The following is a 20,603-nucleotide window of genomic DNA, read 5'->3' on the forward strand; positions in this document are numbered from 1 at the left end:
GATGTATAGCGATGGATTTTTCACAAAGCATGATTTTTGACAGCGGCGTATCCACGCTCTCTTCTTTCACTTTTTGAGTTGAAGTTGAAGCGTCGGATGTAGTAGACACCTCTTCCTTGCGGCTTGGTGCTTCATGCATCTCCTCGTGGTTCATCATTTTTTCTTAGAGCTCGGCTTTTCACCATCCGGACACGATCTGAGCTTTTAAAGAGTTATCCACTATAGGATTACACTCAGAAGGGAGGGGGCTGTGGGAACCACTGGGGTAACACAATAAGAAACTTCACGCGCCATTACACACATTAGCCTATGACGTGGGGGATCATGGACATCTGGACGTTCAACAATACGCCATTGATGATGCGGCGTGGGGGGTCTAGGCCATCTGGACGATCAACAATACACATGTCCTTTTGATTAATGATAGGAAAGGGGGGCAAGGTCAAGGGTCAAAATGAACAATAGGACTGAAAGGTCAAAGAACAATAGACCTGTCAAAAAGTTTGACGAAAGGTATCTCATTATGTCTCTCTCAGCTGCTTACTGATACAGGAGCGTTTTAACTCCTTCCAGAACTCCAGAAACATTGTTATTCTTTAGTTTGTTCGCTAAGGAGTTTGCCCGCATTGTTTGCTCATTCCTTTTAATATAGCGAACAGCATTCTTGAACTTAATGTTCGCAGCTTTCTTAGACTGCAATATTGAACCAGATTTTGGTTTACCAGCAGCTGCCCAGGCATTATAGGCTGCTCTGGACTCAGCATGTAACGCATAAGCATGCTCACTCCATCCTGGCAGCGGTTTAAATTTTGTTGATCCTTTTTGGCAGAGGAACTCGCTGGCAATAATCAAGCTGTCCATATATATATATATATATATATATATATATATATATATATATATATATATATATATATGACTAAAAGGGAGGAAAATAACAAAAACTGTTATGTGTTAAAGTTATTAATTAGTATGATTAAAATGGCCCAAATTGCTTTGATATGTACAATAAATTCCAAAAGTATCAATAAAGTGACATTAATATAGATATGGTGTGGTGATCCAAACAGTTCTGTTGTAGGATATAACTCAGACCTCCTGCTCTCCTCATTCTCAGAGCCATTTTCCTAAAAAGCAGTTTTTTTTACACCTCATAGTTTCTCAACTTCTCTGTTGTGTATTCTCTCCATCGTGATAATAACGGCGCACCGAGCAAAAGGGAGCGGGTGTAGTATAACCATCCCTGTATCACTGAAGGAAATCCAGATGAGCCACAGAGCTGCGTGTGTAAACGGGACTGTAGTTGAAACTCCCGTTGACTTTATTTGCCAAATGCAGGAAAATCCAAAGTGTCTGACGGCTGCAGAACCAGAGATCGCAGGTTGACACCTGTGCCGTCTCTAATAGAAGTGGGAGTCTGCAGCAGCAGCAGCGGACGTCGGTGGTCTCCAGCTCTTCAACCGTACCTTTGTCTTCAGCGAATCAGCCGTGCTGAAAAAGGTTTATGATTGGTCAGTCCTCGTGCACGTGCAGATTATCGTTATTTCCTTACTCCCGGAAGAATGGTTCAGAATGCAAATGGTTTCTTTGTTGCTAATCTGTAGGCAATATCTAAAATAAAGTTCTACAGAAAGTAGCAACGGGTCCTGAGAAATGTCGCTAGGTTTGTCGCTAGGCGCTTTTTGGGAAAAAAGTCGTTGAGGGGGGTCAAAAAGTCGTTAGGAACAGCGATAAAGTCGCTGAGTTGGCAACACTGCTTCCAGATCTTCTGTGGTGATAATTCAAGAAATGCTACACATTACGTTTCCTCAAGGATTTGGTTTTGATCAGTGATTGGTTACCCTCTTTGCATGCCCCATCTATTTTGGTGTGGAGTGAATATCGATTGCTGTTGGAAGGAATTTTCACATTCTGATGAACAGCAGACATGATGATGGTCTCTGTTTTTTCCTCTGTAGATGCTGTTGTCACCACACACCAGACGACCCAGACACAAGTAATGGAGATTGTGTCTAAATATTTGAAATATGCACCAGAGTGGGTGGTGGTGGCCGAAAGAAAAAAAAATACCTTCCTCCCTTGAGTGACTAGTTCTGTTTTTATTTAAAAAAAATTTTTTTTAACTTTTATTTTTAATTTTTTAATTTTTGATTGCTATTTCAATTGAATTGGTATTCCTTGTTGTTATAAAAAAAGTTTGTTTCCTTTTAATTGACTATTTCTTTATTCGCCTGATGGCATTTATTCTGTGTCAATCAATATTGCACACACAGATATGATGGATACAGTAAATCATATGAATGTGTAAAAGCCAGTTGGGTATGGTGGTGAATGTTGAAATTGTGTTGGAAAATCAACATTAATTAAACATTGAAAAGGTGTTGTGATATCAACGTTGAATCAATGCTGGATTTGGTTTTGATAGGTGAATAAACTTTGATTCACCTTTCAAAATCAAAACCAAATCCAGCAGTGATTCAACCATAGTACCTGACGTTGATTCAACCTTGAATCACTGTTGATGTGCCCGCTGGGAAAGCACATAGGGAATTAGGCCAGTTATACAGAAATATGGAAAATTCATTAAAACACCACACGCGTTTCACAGAAACCAATGCAGACAATGATTCACACATAAACACTGACAGATGCACACTTGCTCATGCATAATGCACATTAAGCTATTACCCAGGAAATCATCATTCTCAAATGATCTAAAGGTCTTTCACACACAGCCAGATGGTTTTTGGGTCGTCACTGTGCCTGCAGCAGAGCAGAGGGAATGATGTCATCTCAACCTGTTGAGGTGATGTCTCTCGACATCGCTAAACACCCTGTTGACTGACCTTTACTGTTTATGTTCAGCGAACTGCGAAGTTCACAGCCATGGAGATGACTCTTGGTTTGAAAGAGAGCAGGCTGTCAGCAGAAAAAAAAGTTGAAATTTTAATTACTACCAAAGAATGAAGGAAATAATGAACTAAAGACAAAATAAGCCAGAGGTGAAGGTTTATGCATTTAACAAGAAATGTCATAAATGATCATCAGGGCTGATGTGAACTCTAATCCACATCAGTCCAGGTCAGAATTATAATCTCATCTGTCTCATGATCAGCAGCAGCTGGATGTTTATGGCCACAACATTTCAAGTGAAACACACTCCTTTTATGCCTTGTGTTTGCTCACAATCCATACTTCCGTTTAGAAACCGTTTTTCCTCCATGGACGCTCCTGCTTGTCAGAGTGTTTAACCACTGGTTGGTCAGCTGATGCTGCTGTCAGTCATTGCGGGAATTTGTACGGTGTGGGGAAACAGTTTTAATTTCTGTCCTCTGCCTGAGCTGATGGTGACGTGCGGCGCGCCTCGCGGCAGTGATGCGCCTTTTGCGCAAAATGCGGCCCTTCATGGAGCTCGTGCCAGACTGTGGATGACTGATGTTAGAGGACACAGAAATATCTTTTAAAAAATCTCTGAGATTTCGACTAATGAATACCTGGAAATTTTACCGGTATGCACTGTACCCTAGAAAAAGTACTGACATGCTGAAAGGTTATATTTAGAAGTGACGGCGGTGCTGGTACCGGTCCAATGCACTGCTCTCTGTCCCTAAAGGATGAGTCTGATGATCTGATCATCAGAACCTGTTCATCATGATCTGTTCCTGACAGCCGCTGTTTCTCCCTCACCAACCCACCTCACGTGCCCAGCATTGAGCGCTGCGTGATAATTAAACTGGCTCAAAAACTCCACCTTAAACCGGTTCTCCCAACATGACCAAATACAGGCCAGCCTGGACATGCATCTGTGGCCAGAGCTTTCTTCTTTTTCAATCTCTCCTTTTCTGCTCCACCTTTCCTGGTCCGTCTAGGTCTATTTTGCCTCTGGGGCCAAAGGTGCGGTGGTGCTGTAGCCGCTCTGGGGTGGTGGTGTCTGCAGTGCTTTGCCAGACCCCGACAAAGTGAGGGGGGGGGGGGGGGGGGGGGGTGTCTTTGTGCCCAGTTTGCTCCGTTTGTGCGAGCATCAGGACAGCAGATGCCCTGATGAGCTGCATGACGGATTGCTCATTTAGATATTACGCACGGCATGACCGGCAATCACTGAGCGGGCCAGTTTAACGGCCAGGCCACCGGGAAATCTCCCATTTCTCCCGATTACCAGTCCGCCACTGGAGAGATGTGTGGTAACTTAAAAAATGTGTGCGCAATTTTAATTACTTGTTACCCCACCCCCTCCCGTGCGTGTTCCGGCATCTGTTTTGCCTTTAGTGAACTTTGGTTTGACATCCGTATTTGCGTTCTGGGTAACGTTTGATTTACAAATTAAGCACTTGGTTTATGCCATCAGTTTGGCCAATATGTAACATTAAAACCATAATACTCTTTTTTTTAACAAACTCTGAAGGTGATGTACTTCTCAAAGATATAAGTGACACAATTTTGAGCAACAAGCATGCTTGACCATGAGTTACAGAGACATGCTTATTGTGGGCTTGTGAAAAAAACCCCATAGTTTTATTGCTACATATTGGCCAAACTGAAGCAATAAACCCCTAAAAATGACTGAATTACACTGAATTATTTTAATTGAGGAAATCAAAACAGTGAAATGTGAATTTAAACACATCAACACTTGTTAAACTTGGTGAATTACCTCACAAATTTTAAATTAGGATGATTTTCTTGATAAATCAAGTATTGTGTACTGTAGTTGAGCCACAAAGTGATTTTTATTATTTTTAGGCAACTTGTTTTTATGCAATATTTAAAGATTTTATCTGCCTTAAAATGATTTCCATGGTGTTTAATTATGTTTGCCCGTTTTAAGCAGGTTGATGGAGAGTGACAAACTACCAAAAATGAACATTTAATATTATTTTGTGGGAAAGTACATCCTTTTTTCTTTTTCAGCAGTTGGCAGCAGATGGCAAACTTTCTCCTTAATATCATTCTACATTTAATACATTTTTTCTTTAGAAGAACATCAGATCTGAGCAATTGAGGCAATTCCACAAAGAGTTGTCTTCTTTGAAGATCACATTAGGTGAGTTAAGGTCAAATTTTTTAGTTTCACTAAATACACTTTTAAGTCAATTAACATTCTGTTATTTCTTTCAGTAACAGTTAGGGTTATTTGATGTGTAGGTGTGTGACATTTGTCAGAAGAGCTTCTTTGGCTAAAAGCTGTTTTCTCATATTTATATATGCTCCAATAAATGCATTTTAATGGAAGGCTGCTTGATTAATTGAAATCTAATCTCTATTACAATCTGGATTTGAAATAAGCAAAACCCGGACCGTGGACCGTTTGCCTCCTTGTGTCTCCCGTCAGAGTGGTGGGGGAGGGGCGGATATTTCGTGGCCATGAAGGGGAGTGGTGAGCTGCAGCAGTGGCAACTATTTGGTAGTTTTAACTACCCAATCCAACCCCTTAAAGCTGAGTGTCAAGCAGGGATGCATTGGGTCCCATTTTTAAAGTCTTTGGTATGACCCGACCAGGAATCAAACCCCTATCTTCAAGTTCCAGGGCGGACACGCTACCACTAGGCACTGAGCTGGTTAGATTTTACATGGAAACAAATGGTCAGAACACATCTGCTGTTTCTGATCACAGATTACACAGTAAACAGAAAATACACAAGAGGTTGCAGGGTTCGGGGGCCACAAAGAGAGGGCTTGCGGGCCGGATGTGGCCCGCAAGTGGCCTATTGAGTACCGCTGATGTAGATGAACACATACAATTTAAAGCTTTTTTAAGTTATTTAATGTTAGCTCTTCAGGTAATTCAGCATTCGCATTAAAAATGCCATAGAAAATAACTTTACTGAGACACAAATAATTCTGGCTACAAAGTCAGGAACTGATGATTTTGGTATTTGTGTTACTTTTTTTATTGAGATGTTTTGCCGTTGTCTTTGTTTGTCAGTAAGGGAAGCCCAGAGACCAGTGTGCATGAGGACCTAAAACTGCGCAGCATGATGATCTACATTTGCCATGATCCAGATGCTGTAGGAATAATCATCGAGGGATTGCCAGTGCTCACTAATCTTTGCAGCCTAGCCAAAGCATGCAGCATGCTTCTCAGTCTGACATATGCCCTGAACCTCCAGTATCCTACCAAACTTGTCAGAACTTTTAAAGTTTTTCAAAGACTTTTTGTGGGTCTTGATACACTCTGCCCAAAACCAAGCTCCAGGTACATGACTCTGAAAAACAAACTTCTTACCTAGGCAGCCAACTTGAATGCAGTCCCTACACTTCTGAACAGCAGGTCTGTTGTGTTTGTTGAATATTATGTGTTTGTCAATGACAAAGTGCAATTGTTCCAAATATTGCTCTGGGTTGTCATGTGACAGTGTTTTTTTAAGCTGAGACGGGTTCTGTTTAAAAGTAGTTTGGATGACACTTTTAGAAAATTACTTGTTAAATGACTTGTTCTTTAAAGTGAAATGTCAAGTATATATTAACAACAAAACACTATCAATCTTGTTGAAAGGTTCAGCTATAAATTCTTCGTTGTGCCGGCTGCTTGCATGTGCTAAATTAAAATGAGCACTTTCTTCAATTTCTACTTTTGACTTCCACCTGTTTCACTTTCTGCTAAAGTGCCCCCTGGCAGGTGAAGGAAAATCTTAAGTAAAGCCGCTCCTCATTATAAGCCACATGGTTCAAAGCGTGGGAAAAAAGTAGCGGCTTACAGTCCGGAAAATACGGTAGACACTTTTATTTTATTTACCCTCCTGCCTCTTCTGTTTGAGCTTGACTTCCTGCCAGAATTGATGCAGCTCACGAAAAAATTTGAGCTCACGCCGAAATTATCGCTGCACGGCGTGAGCCTTCGCGGCGCTTCGCAGCTGATGTGACCGAGAGTGTAGGTTGACAAGGGCGCCGATTAGAAGTGCTCGTCGTTCCACAGCGCTTTGTGGCACATAGTCACGCTTCCGCATCTGGTGTGTTCTGGGTGTTACGCTACCAAGACCGGACCAGATGTGAAAATGCCATAAGGTGGGTCCAGCATGTGATTAAGATTGCTTCCAGCCATCCCTATCAGAAGATTCTCTGGGCACATGGCACTAGAACTCTAAGGTGACCTAGAACTTCCTGGATGGATTACAAATCCTTTCTTGCCTATGGAGACCATGGGGTTTCTGAAGAAGACCTGGAAAGTTACCAAGCAGAAAGATTTAAAATTTTTCCTCCTTGATCTGTTACTACCATCATCTGACCTTTGATATGCTGCCAAAAATGAATAGATAATGGTTATTAAAGTTGAATTTAAATGAACAGAAACTTTCACACTGTATCCATATGAAGCTAAAAAAGCTGCAGCTCCAGCATCTGGTAATATCAAACGCTTTATTTTTCTTATTTCATCCTCACTGATGTGAATCCTGTTAAACAGTCTTGTATTGAACAAAGGGAGTCTCTTTAGTGAGGTACAAAATACAATTCTTCACAGTGATTAATTTTTAATTGGGTTTGAAAAATTGTAATTACAGAGAGTGTGATACAAAGTCTTTAAAATAGATTGAAATTGTGTAAAATATTAATACAGCAGTGTGGACGACATGAGACCCAAATATGATCCATTGTGAAGAAAAAAGGGTCTGATTCAAACTAATATACATTAAAAAGGGATTTAGGAAAATCACTCTGTACTTCATTCTAGTCATCTTCACTATTAACTTCTTTTATCCATTTTATGATTTTAATGACGTATATAAATGAATTTTATTATCATCTGTCCTTGAGTTGATTAGGGGCCATTATGTTAGCTGTGAGGAATGCTGTCAGCCTGAGCTAAAACAGTCTGACTTGCAAGTGAGCATGACTCATTCCCTGAGAAGGATTGTTGGATCAGCCCTGCGATGGACTGGCTCTCTGTCCAGGGTGTACCCCGCCTAATTGCCCGTTGACTGCTGGAGATAGGCACCAGCCGCCCCCACCCCCCCGACCCTATGAGGACAAAGCGGGTTGAGAAGATGGATGGATGGATGGATGGATGGATGGATGGATGGATGGATGGATGGATTGTTGGATCATGATCCAGACGGAGACAGAGAGAATGCATTAGGGCCACGATCACTGATTCCATCACATGCAACAACACTAAAACGACTGATCACCAATTGCACTCAGACCGCCAACAGAATGACATAATGAGAATGCAATGAAATGGAAAAGTAAAGAAGAGCTTTGGTGTAAACAGCGTAATGACAAAAATATTATAGCTTGACAGAGGTGCTAAGAAACTTAACAGTATCCTAAATAAGTAGGAATCAGGTCCCGTTGGTCATCACACACAGATGCATGAAACTCATTCTCTGCATTTGACCCATACCCTGGGAGAGCGGCGAGCCGCTCAGGAACCACTTGGTGGTTAAACCAGCTGGTGGTTGAACTCCTGCTATTGGCTGTGATCAAAGCCGCGCTTGTTAGTTTTTTTCGACAAGCCATTTCTAAAGGTGGCGGTCCTTCCCATGCCCTGTGCAGTCTCTGGTAATCTGACCTCAAGCTGTAACTGAAGCTCCCGGAGCCCTTCATCCCTCCAGTTTATCATCTCAGCTGATTCTGTTTACAAAAGCGAAACTTACTGCCCGTGTTTTCATTTTCAATATAATTGCTGGCCAGAGCTTGGCAGTAATTCTACATGTGATCATGACACCTCCTTCTGTTGCGCCAAGGTGTAATATGCATTTAAAAGTCAGCCGTTGCGGTTATATTATTACCAAGTGTAGCGGAACAAATTTCGCAAAATTCCTGCATCACCATGTCGCGTTCATAAGACACACCGTGGTGGCAGTATTATGCTGATTGCCGGCATGGTGTGACATAAGAGCTAGTGGTAATCTCTAAAGTTACTGAAAATAATCTTCAGCTAAACAAAAGCTGCTTGCAGTTTCCATCTACATGAGGTCAGAGGGGCTCTACCCCCCCCCCCCCCCCCACCACCACCACACACACACACACACACACACACACACATCCACCCCCGCAGCGGAAATCAATCAATCCACCGCCCACCCTATTCCGGTCTGACATTTTTTAAGAGTATCAGTACTTTTTTTCCACTTCAGGCACTGCTGTAAATAACCCTCTGGAGGCAAGCGTTGCAGATATGCATTAAAACCTACCTACCTGGTTACTCCACATACGTATTTCATGAGCATTTTTTAACTCAGAAGCACCCCTGACGGACTTAGTTGTTCATCCTTTTATCAAAACTTATTGTTGCTTGGCTTCCTAGGGCTGGAGGCTAGGAGGGAGATCTGGCCATCTGGTTGGGGTCTGGGGTGGTGGGTTGCTGTGCTCAGCATTGGGCGGGGGGGCCTGCTCATCAGCACCCCAGCAGAAAGGGTCAAACTCTGGTAACCGGTGATGGTTGTACCCCATGTGCAGCAGTACCGGGACCAGAGTGAATAGGGTGTGTATGGGGAGCATGAGTGGATGTCCGGCGTGCATTTTTGCAAGTCTTTGGTTGTATGTGCATGTGTGAGCATGAGGGAGGGAGTGTGTGACTGTGTTTGTGTATGACTGTATATGTCAGGTGGGGCCTTTGACTCCTCCCCTCTCCTGGGACTTCTTTTGATGATATAGATCTTCGTCTCCCCTCCCCCTGCCACACCTGGTGTGGAGTGCGGTGCCTTGGTCTGCCTGAGTGTTCGTGGCTCCCGGGGCAGGGAGTTTAAGATTTTTGGCGTCTGCCTGACCAATCCCGGTGGCTGCCTGGAGGGGTCTGGGTCCCTGGGCTCTGCTGGGTCCCCAGCGGGGGTGGTCGCCCCTGGGTCCCGGGTCGCTGGGTTTCGGGCTTGGCCGGCTAGGGGATGGGAGGCTGCGGGCGGGCCTGAGGGCTTGCCGCTGATGTCTCCCGGGACTCTGCCGGCTGCTGGTTGTGGCCCCCCGGGGCGATCCTCTGTGCCTCTCGAGGGGGGCGGGGGCCTTTCTGGTTGCAGTCTCCTTGGAGTTCCTGTGTTCTGGGGCAGCGCCTGGATCTCTGGGACTTGGAGCTCCCCCCGTCTCCTATGCATCTTTGGGGGCAGGTCTGTGGTCCCTCGCACTCTCTATTGGACGCTCCTGTTGGGCAGCAGTAGCTCAACAGGTTGAGCAGGTTGTCCAGTAATCGGAAGGTTGCAGGTTCGATCCCGGCTCCGGACAGAGAATTCTGCTGTTGTGTCCTTGGGCAAGACACTTAACCCACCTTGCCTGCTGGTGGTGGTCGGAGGGTCTGGTGGCGCCTGTGCTCTGCAGCCTCGCCTCTGTCAGTGTGCCCCAGGGCAGCTGTGGCTACATCGTAGCTCATCCCCACCAGTGTATGACTGTGTGTGCAGTGTATGAAGCTGCGAAGGCCTATTGTATCTGCTCCGTTTATTATTATTATTTTATTTTATTTATTTTTTATTTTTCTTCCGTGTCTTTGAAGGGCCTTTAGGGGGTCTTAGCATATCCAAAAAGTCACCAAATTCTGGCCCAATATAGGAAGTGCGTGAAATTTACGTATTTCAATAGCAATGTGAATGTTGGTAAAAAAAAAAAAAGTAAAGTTTTCAAATAAAACTTATTTTTTCTGTTAGGACATGTGGGTGGGTGTGATTCACCATGTCACAGGGAAGCATGAGTGGACCCGTGGCAAATGTGACCATGGACCACTTGATGCAACGACCTGTGATAAAGAGCTCATGGTGCCAGGATCTCCACCACACGAGGCTCTTCAATGAATCATGTTCAACAGACGCTGGTTGAAGGATGTCACCAAGTATCTGACCTTTAGGTATATTTATAACATTTTCATAAGCAAAAAAGCTAAAGTGTCAGTATCAAAGCTGACAATTTACATATAGAAATGACAATTGTGGGTGAAAAGACAATCAAAAGTGTGATTCCTAATAATCTATAAAGTTGTAGCTTTTGTTTTATTTTACAGGTCAACTTCAGAACTGGAGAGTTTCCAGAACTGCATTCTCATGTATGCTGGAAAAAGGTAATTTTATTTAGAAGCGATTTGTACATTATTTGTTATAATTACTAACTGAAATTATTACATTTTACAGGTTATGAATGACAAATAGAAATATCTAGCATGTGTTACGTCCTAGCAAAATAAGTCCCTTGAAAATTATGTGGTTCAATTTTTATAAATCTCGTCCCCCCTCTCCATGCAAAACAGGTTTGTCTTCTCTCCTCCTGTCTATGAAGCCAGGTGCCTTCTTGCTGCATTGGATTACAACCACCACAACCACCGACCAGATTATATAACCCGGAAAAATGAGAAGTCGTAAGTCTAATAGTTTTGTTTATCTTCAAGGCAACTGAATATGATCTGTACTTCAAAATAAGTTGTTGGATTTGTTACTGTAAAATATTTGTGTCGTTGAATGAAAACGTAGAAAGGTGGACCTTCAGTAAATCCTGTAATGCTTGTCTTTTAGATACAAGCGGCTCTACAGCAAAAAGTCACAAAATTACCGCGTACAAGTGGTCAAGGTTGCCAAAGACTACAGCTACATCCCTGAACTTCAGCGTTGCATCCTCAGAAAACGTATGGATGGAGGGGCGCTCCCAAGAAAGGCAAAACGCAACCCCGATGACCCAAGAAATCTTGGGAATTTAGCTGGAGTTGTGGCACCCCCCACGGCAGAACTGGTCCAGACACAAATTCGCAGAGGACAGGTGTGTCATTCACCAAAATCCCACATTTCTTGTCAGCTCAATTCTAATTTTGTTTATTGTTGTACTGGTAAAAAAAAAAAAAAAAAAAAAAAACTCAGCATAAAATTTTCAGTCTCACAAGCCATCTGCTGCACCTTTGTGCAGTTTTGGATGTATCACCAATTATAATACACCAGTAACTGTCTTCTTTTTTCCTATTGACATAGTTTGGGTAGATGTATTTTTACCTGTAATGTTTCAGTCGGATCACTTACGTCTTCGTCAGAGTCGCCAGCTGTTTGAGCTTCCATTTATATGCAGGCAGCAGATGGCGACATTGTCCCTCTGCTGCCTGCATATAAATGAAAAAAAAAAAAAAACATCTACCCAAACTGTGTTACATAAGAAAAAAGAAGACAATTATGAGTCACAAAGTAAGAATATACAGAAGAACACCAGTAATTAATTTATAAGTCTGGAACTATTTGTAATGTTCACACTACCTGCACAACACATCACTTTTCTGTTGTGCCAAGGTCAAGTTGAAAATCAGAGGTGGAAAGTAACGAATTACATTTACTTGCGTTACTGTAATTGAGTAGATTTTTTGCGCATTTATATTTTTTAAGTAGTTTTTAAAATCTGTAATTTTACTTTTACTTAAGTATTATTTTTTGTAAGTATTGTACTTCGCTACATTTTTATATCTTATCCGTTACCGAGTAAAAAAAAACAACATTGCAAAAAACTGTCTGCACGGTTCGCACTGGATTCAAAGTAATTATACTTGTACTTAAGTACAACATTTTAGTACTCTTTCCACCTCTGTTGAAAATGACAGTTACCAGATTGGATGGAGCCTTGCTATATGATCTAATGCTGCTGTTCTCCTCTCTCCATAAAAGCCCCAGCTACGTGAAGCATCAAAAGACAGGAATGACTTCTTTCATGCACACAGATTTATTAGAAATTAAAAACAATACTATGTACAAATGCAAATAACAGAACTTTTTTGTACATAAATAAAAAAATATATATATTGCACAAACAGTTTGTTTATTTTTGGGTGAAAATGCTGTCTTCAGCTAAAGATATTTTGAGGTATTGTGCTGTTTTGGAACTACTGTAGTTGTAGATAAATGGTTAGGATTTTTAGTCTGCAACCCTAAATGGTGCTTCTTTGTAGCCAGCGTAATTCCCAAATGGATCAGGGAATTTTTCCCGTATACGTAGAACACAGCAGCTTGGAATTGGTCTCCGACTTCCTCTTCCCAGACGCCCATATTGCCAGACTGTAAACTGACGATACGCAGCAAAACGAAACTCTCGGTTGTCTGTGCCCACATCTTGGTTGTCCTCTAAGGCGAAGATGTCGTTCCAGGTCATCCTCACTAGACGCAGTGTGCCCTCATCCAAGCAGTATAGCTCCAGGTGAGCACTTCTGCTTAGACAGAGCTCCAGAACCTGCCTACAGCACAGATTTTCAATCTGTGTAGGCATGCGTCGGCAGTTCTGGCAAGTGCACCCTAGATCAGGAAGATGGTGTCCTGGCGTCTCTTGCCGAAACTCCAGGATATCCAGCATCACCCCTGGAAGACGGGTCACCACTCTCGAGAATATAATCTCTCTCCTCCTGGCTCAGGTGTTGTAAAGCTGTCTAGAAATTAAAGAACATATGTTTACATGACTAGATTCATATCTCCAGTGAGTGATGTTTTAGTTTTTGACATCTCTCTATTTTATTTTATTTTTTTACACATATGGCTACAAACAACCTGCATCTCAGCTATACTGGCAGCTCTCAGCTGTGCAAGCCGGTCTCGGTCCTCTTCTCTGAAAGCTGATGTTCGCTGCCTGCCCCGGCGCCCTGGTCCTCTTGAAGGAGCTCTGGACCTCGACCTGCTGCCCTCACCCCTTGAGCGTGTCCTTCCCCGACCCTCGGAGCGACCTTTTCCTCTCCCCTTTCCTTTACCCCCTGGTCTCAGACTTTCCCACGACACATCATAGTCTGTGGCGGGCTCAGGCACATACTCCTCATCTGAACTGTCTTCCATCACTCCTTCCAATGTGAATTCCTGAAAATCAATGACAGTAATGATAAAAATTACTGTATTACCCTGTAGGTCTTCTTGATATTATGATTTTATTTGATGCATTTTATTGAACTAAACATTTACATTGTTGTGATGCCTGTCCTGTAATGAAATTGGTTTCACAAATATCAGTGACTTGAAATTGGATGTTCTTACATGATGTATAAACAATAACATTAGCTTGTTAGTAAGCTTAGTGCAAAATAATAAGTGTAATTTGTCTAAAAACATCAGAAATCACCTGCAGCCACAAAGCCTTATGCTAATAAAGTAGCATCATGTTACTGTCTTGCTCACCAGTCACAAAACTGGCTTATGAATATTTCATAGGAAGGAGCGCTTGCTTTACATCACGAGTGTCATGGCTAAATTAAAAAGCTAATGTTGTCATGGACTTTTACAAATATTAGACTAAAGTAACAATGTTACTTACTTCATCGCTCGACATGGTGCCTTGTTCGAGCCACGCTCTGGCCGTACATCACTGTGAAACTTTTTTTTTCTAGTGAAGAAGAGTTTGTGCGCGCTCTCGTGCCGGGCTGCAGTTACTCACAGCGCCGAGTGCGTCGCTAATGAGTTTCGTTTCTTCATCCTGCCCCATACTCCTTTAACATAAACCAATTTAAACAAAATCGAAATTTTTAGATATAATTATAATTATAAACAAACAACAGAGGACAGTGGTTGTGGTTGATGTGGCAATACCAAGTGCCGGCAACATCAGGAAAAAAGAACACAAGAAACTAAAGAAGTAACAGGGCCTCAAGGAAGAACTTGAGGAAGTCTGGAGAGTGAAGACATCGGTGGTGCCCGTGCTCATCGGGGCACTCAGGCCAGTAACCCCCAGAATGGAAGACTAAAGAAGATCCCAGGAAAAACATCAAACATTTCAGTCCAGAAAAATGCCATTCTAGGAACAGCTAAGATACTTCACAGAACCCTCAAGCTCCTGGTAGAGGACCTTGACTTGGAAGGATGAGACCACCAGCAGAGAGTGAAAGGGAGGATATATATATATATATATATATATATATATATATATATATATATATATATATATATATATATATATATGTATGTATGTATGTATAAAAGTACCAATTTCCAATCATTTTGAGAGTTTAATTGTTAATTAAATATATTTAAAAAATTTTTTTTTATCAATTTATACCCATATTTGAAAAAATTATGATAAATAACATACAACTGTACTATTTCGTCTAGTCTTAGCCCTTAAGCGAGCTGCTATTGGAAGGGTGATCTCAGCATCAGCCAATCATGAAGAGCTTAAATGTACGCCCACCACGTGGGCACCCCTTGTGGGTTATATAAGTGGAGCGACTCCACTGTTCGCCTCCGTTTTCTCTTCACGCCAAGCTTAAGAGCTTCCTTTAAGAGCAATTATACAGGAAAAATCTACTCACCGACCATGTCCAGCGACGCCAGGACCTGCTCGGCCTGCCAGACGGGCTCCATCTCCAGCGGCGATCTGCACGCCAAGTGTGAGGTCTGTCTCGGGGCTCACCACGCTGGCCTGGCCTTGACCCCCAGGCCTCGTGCCCGTTTTGTACCGCTCTGCCCGTGGCTGAAAAGGTCCGCCGGGTCGAGTACTTCACCCCCTCCACCGACGAGGAAATTCCGGTGGCTGGCACGTACTCGCAGGACAAGGCGTTACGGTTCTTCAACGTCGGCCAGGAGCCGGCTGGCTCCTCCCGACTGGACGATGTCATCGACAGCGAGGAGTACGACGAAGCTGGCTGCCATAGCCCTTCTTCCCTCCTGTACAACACGGAGGTCGACCACGAGGCTGGCTGCCATAGCCCTTTTTCCCTCCTGTACAACACGGAGGTCGACGAGCCTCGTGAGGAGCACGACGAGGCTGGCTGCCGCAGCCATTATTCCCTCCTGTACAACACAGAGGTCGACGAGCCTCGTGAGGAGCACGACGAGGCTGGCTGCCGCAGCCATTATTCCCTCCTGTACAACACAGAGGTCGAGAAGCCTCGTGAGGAGCACGACGAGGCTGGCTGCCGCAGCCATTATTCCCTCCTGTACAACACGGAGGTCGACGAGCCTCGCTCAGCGGGTCCTTCTGCCCCAGTGGCTTCTCGCTCCTCCCTGCCAGCAGTTGGAACACTGCTCCAGGAGCTGCCCGCCATCATCTCTGCGGCTGCGACCCGCAAGCGGCTAGCCGTTCCAGAACCGGCTCCCCTGAGGCAGATGAATTGGCGGGAATTTTCGGGGCAACACAGACATGCCGTCCAGAACCCGTCTGGCCGCGCTTCCCCGCTGCCATGAGCTGCTGGTCCGCCGCCTTCTCCGAGCCTGCCAGGCTCGAAGCGCCAATTTCCACATATGCGCCCATTACCAAGGTCGAGGGCTTCTCCGACCTGGGCTGGCCATCCGTTCCCCCACTGGAGTCGGACTTGGCCTCGCTGTGTGGCGTCAAGAACCACCTAACTGGACCGTGAGCAGTTCCCGCTAAGCACGACCAGCTGCTGAGGCGGCTCGCCGATCGCGCACACCAGTGCGCCTTCCAGACCGGCGCTGCAGGAAATAACATCGCCTTCTCGCCTTTGGCGTTTCCAAAATGGTGGAGGAGCTTGACTCTCCTGTCGAGTCAAAAAAAACATCATTACTAAAACTGCTGATGCTATCCTCAATCTGTGCGCTGCTGTACTCACCGGTTTTGCTCGCATTGCTGCCTGGCAGACCCTTATCCAGCAGCCTTGTGGCTCAAGGCCCTGCCCTCCATTCCTGAACACCTGCACAGGGAGATGCTGGAAGGCCACATCACCTCTGACGTTCTCCCCATCTTACGAGCGTCATCTAGAGGGCTCAGCGGCTGAACTTTCAGCCACGGTGCGAGACCTGGTCCACTCTCGGTCAGCCTCGCACTCCGGCCGTTCCCCCAGAGGATGGGACGAACGGCGCGGAAACTCCATGCGCCCAGCTGCACGACCCGCCCCGCGGAGCCGGCCTCCCGCTGAGGCGGTACCAGGGAGTTGGCGGCCAACGGTTCCGAAGGAGCCAGCAGACAGCCTTGGCATTCTCAGTCACAGGAACCTCGCCGAAAACAACTCGTTGGGGGAATGTGTGTGCTTATGACTATAATGTTAACTCTGTGAATGATTTGGTTTTGAAATAAAACCCAAAAAATGTCACATCGACCAGGCCCGACTCATCCCACTTCCCCCACAACGTTGGGTGGGACGGGATGTCATGGAGCTGTCGCGACCACGCGCAAAGCGCGCACATTGCGCGGCTCCATCCGCTGGCACTTTGTCGTTCCCGTGCACAGGCCCAGCTCCCACTCGTCCTCCATCCTTGGACTCCATGCTCTGCGGTGCGGATCAGCCTCTTCCAGCTGTTTCACACTCGCCCTTTCGAGCACAGCCCTCCATGGGTCGCTCCCAGTTCTCTGGTACGAGCGACAGCGGTAAGGGCGCGAAACCAATCCTCAGACGTTGCTCACGTGACCTCGAGCACACGTCTGCTGTCGGAACGCGCGCACGAATGCCTCCCTTCGGCTACTCGCTAGCCCAGCGCACTTTCTCCAAATGTCTGGAGAACGCGCTGCAGCCACTGCACACGGCAGGAACGAGGGTTTTATTTTACTGGGACAATCTGCTCCGATGTGCCCGGTCTGAGGGCGGGGCGTCGGAGCAAACCAGGAATTTAACAGAGCATCTGTCAACCCTGGGGTTTTCTATAAACTGGGGGAAGAACTCCATTCTTCTATCCCAGTTGATTATGTTTCTCGGGGTGGAGCGGAACGCCTCCCTAATGAGAGCACGTTCGTCGCCGGTGAGAGCGGCAGATCTCACCACGCTGATCTCCCGCGTGCAACCCCGCAAGATCATGAGAGCCCTGCTGGTCATGAGACTTCTGGGCATGATGGCTGCAGCCCACTCGGTTGTGCTGCTGGGGTTATTGCACTCGAGGCACCTGCAAGTTGGTTCATCCGCCTCTGGGTACGCCCGATGCGTCAGAAGAGACGTATGTTGAGGGTTTCCCCCTCAGTGGGCGGGGACCTCGCTCACTGGGGGAATCCCTGCATCATCTCACACGGGATTCCCATCGGATGTCCTGCGTCACACGTATCTGTGTTTACGGATGCGTCACTGTCTGGGGTGGGGGGCACGTGCTTGTCCCATACGCGGCAAATCGCTGGCCCTCCCACACGCACGAGCACATAAATGTGTTGGAGCTTATGACAGTGAAGAATGTGTTCAGATACTTCGCTGCCCTTCTCGATGGCCGTCATGTCGAAGTTCACACAGACAGCCAGGTGGCGGCAGCCTACATAAATCGCCAAGGGGGAGTTTGATCCCCCCCTCTATTGCGCATAGCCATATATTTACTGTGTTGGGCACATGTCCACCTGCTGTGCCACCTACATTCCGGGGATCCTGAATGTAGCGGCAGACATCCTGTCGAGAAGGGGGTCCCCGCGACTCCGACTGGCGTCTGCATCCCGCACTGATATCACAGATCTGGATAAGGTTCGGGGAAACGTCTGTGGATCTGTTCACGGCTCGCGAAAACGCTCAGTGTCGCCTGTGGTTTTCCCTGAGTCTCCGGGACCCCCCCCCCCCCCCCCCCGATCGGAGCGGACGCCTTCTCACACCGGCCCGGGCCTCGAGCGCTCCTTTATGCGTTTCCACCAGTCCCTCTGATTCCCCGTCTCCTGGACCGAGTTCGGTCAGAACAGCTCTCGGTAATTCTGGTGGCTCCCAGACGCATGTCCGCGTCATGGTTTCCGGACCTGCAAGCGCTACTGTCCGGCTCCCCGTGGAGAATCCCGCGAAGGGAGGACGCCTCTCCCCAGGCGGATGGGATAATCTAACATCCTCTGGAAATAGGCCATCGGCTGTGGGTCTGGCCGCTGAGCGGTCACGCTCATGGATTCTGGGCTGCCGCATGGTGTGGTCACCACGATTCAGAGTACGTGGGCGCCCTCTACCGTTGCATCTTACGCTGCTAAATGGGCAGCTTTCTAGAACTGGGGCGCAGAGCGGAATGTTCAAGCGCTCTCCTGCCAGCTGGCGGATGTCCTATCGTTTCTGCAGATACGGACGGACAGGGGCCTCGCATTCAGCACTATTAAAACATATGCTGCAGCTATCTCATCCTGTCACCAGGGTTTTGGTGATAGGTCTGTTTTCAATCATCCCCTCACAAAACGTTTTCTAAAAGGTGTCAGAAGGAACAGACCTGTGTCCCGCCCGCTAATTCCCCAGTGGGATCTAACGGTGGTTCTGCATGGCTTATCTGAAGCCCCATTTGAGCCCTTGGACCAGGTCTCACTCAAGTTCCTGTCACTTACAACTGCCTTGCTGCTGGCACTGGCATTAGTCAAGAGAGTGAGCGACCAAACCGCCCTCTCAGTGGCTCCCGCATACCTCAGGATCCGGGCAGATGGCGGGTCTGCTGTTTTCTGCCCCAACCCACCCTTTGTGCCCAAAAGACATTAATACTTCCTTCAAATCCGGGCCAATTTCATTGGCTGGACTTTTTCCTCCTCCCCATAATTCTGAGGAGGAGGCGGCTTCCCCTCTTCTCTGCCCGGTGCGCGTGCTCTCACGATATGTGTCACGCACTTCAGGGATTCGCCGCTCACAAAGCCTGTTTATGCACTACAGGGAGTCTTCCCTTGGGCAAGCGCTGTTGGCCCAGCGTCTTTGACTCAGGCTATGTGACGCCGTTTCACTCGCTTACACATCATCGGGGCTGGATCCTCCTGAGACACTCAGGGCTCACTCAGCCAGAGGGATTTCCTCTTCTGTGGCGCCCCACAGTGGTGTGTCGATGGCAGTCATTTGTCAGGCTGCTTCATGGGCTTCACCCTGTTCCTTTACTCGTTATTATTTACAAGATGTGTCTTCAGGATCCATCACTCGTTCAGTGCTTGGACTTCAGCAGGCTGAGTGAACGCATTATGGCACCTCATCAGCTCTGCTTGAATGAATTTCATCCTCTTGTGGATGATATTTTTTAGTGGGGGCCCCACTCTTCTCTCTGGCTGCCTCAGCCTTTTAAGCCCTGGGCTGAGGCTGAGCTACCCCCACTAAAAGGAGACATGTTGGGTGTGTCCATTGGTTGAGCTAACCAGTGTGGCGTAAACCCATCCAGCTGCGCATTATTCCAATAGCAGCTCGCTTAAGGGCTAAGACTAGACGAAATAGAACGGTGGTTACGTATTGTAACCCCAGATTCTATGAGTCTAGTCGCAGCCCTTAAGCCACTTGGCCCCACTGGTTCTGTTAGGACTAAGAGCCATCGGAGGCGAACAGTGGAGTCGCTCCACTTATATAACCCACAAGGGGTGCCCACGTGGTGGGCGTACATTTAAGCTCTTCATGATTGGCTGATGCTGAGATCACCCTTCCAATAGCAGCTCGCTTAAGGGCTGCGACTAGACTCATAGAATCTGGGGTTACAATACGTAACCAACGTTTTGTATTTTATCATAGTAGCGTTACACAAAATTCTTCAATATAATAGCCTTAAACCACAACAGTTTCCAAATGATACAAAAAAATCCTCTTCTATGCTCTCTGGAATAACTCTGATGAGGAGATCATGTATTATACACTACATATGAAACTAAAACTAACTTCAATACCATACAACTGTTTGTATTTTAACAATGTAATGTCTCACAAACTAAAACCCAGCTCCATGTACTCCTTTTCCTCTGTTTTCCCCTCTGGACAAATTGTGTGATGGGTGGGTCTTTGTAGTTTTATAAACTGGAAATCAAACTGATGCAAACATCTTTACTCTGACCTAAATTTACTGTGCATCTTCCTTACTTCTGCCATTGGTTTTCAAACAGTTGATTTTTCCTGCTTGGAAGATGGA

At 45.8% G+C, this 20,603-nt stretch overlaps 1 protein-coding gene across 1 annotated transcript; it reads right to left on the minus strand.

Annotated features, from left to right (window-relative positions):
- Positions 1 to 13,174: 13,174 nt before the first annotated feature.
- On the minus strand, positions 13,175 to 14,096 carry LOC129163946 (U2 small nuclear ribonucleoprotein auxiliary factor 35 kDa subunit-related protein 2-like). The gene is made up of 2 exons (XM_054743308.2): positions 13,419 to 14,096; positions 13,175 to 13,300 (listed from the first exon to the last, which is right to left on the minus strand). Exons 1-2 carry the CDS (start codon positions 13,695 to 13,697, stop codon positions 13,175 to 13,177), a joined length of 405 nt encoding a protein of 134 aa, XP_054599283.1. The 5' UTR covers positions 13,698 to 14,096.
- Between the last annotated feature and the right edge of the window lie 6,507 nt (positions 14,097 to 20,603).

Source organism: Nothobranchius furzeri, chromosome 13, assembly GCF_043380555.1.
Source record: "Nothobranchius furzeri strain GRZ-AD chromosome 13, NfurGRZ-RIMD1, whole genome shotgun sequence".
In the NCBI taxonomy this organism is placed as follows: Eukaryota; Metazoa; Chordata; class Actinopteri; order Cyprinodontiformes; family Nothobranchiidae; genus Nothobranchius; species Nothobranchius furzeri.

Coding starts and splice junctions, on each gene's coding strand:
- LOC129163946 (XM_054743308.2), bottom strand. CDS start 13,697: ATGGAAGACAGTTCAGATGAGGAGTATGTGCCTGAGCCCGCCACAGAC. Junction 13,301..13,418: donor CCAGTATAGCTGAGATGCAG/GTTGTTTGTAGC, acceptor TTTAATTTCTAG/ACAGCTTTACAACACCTGAG.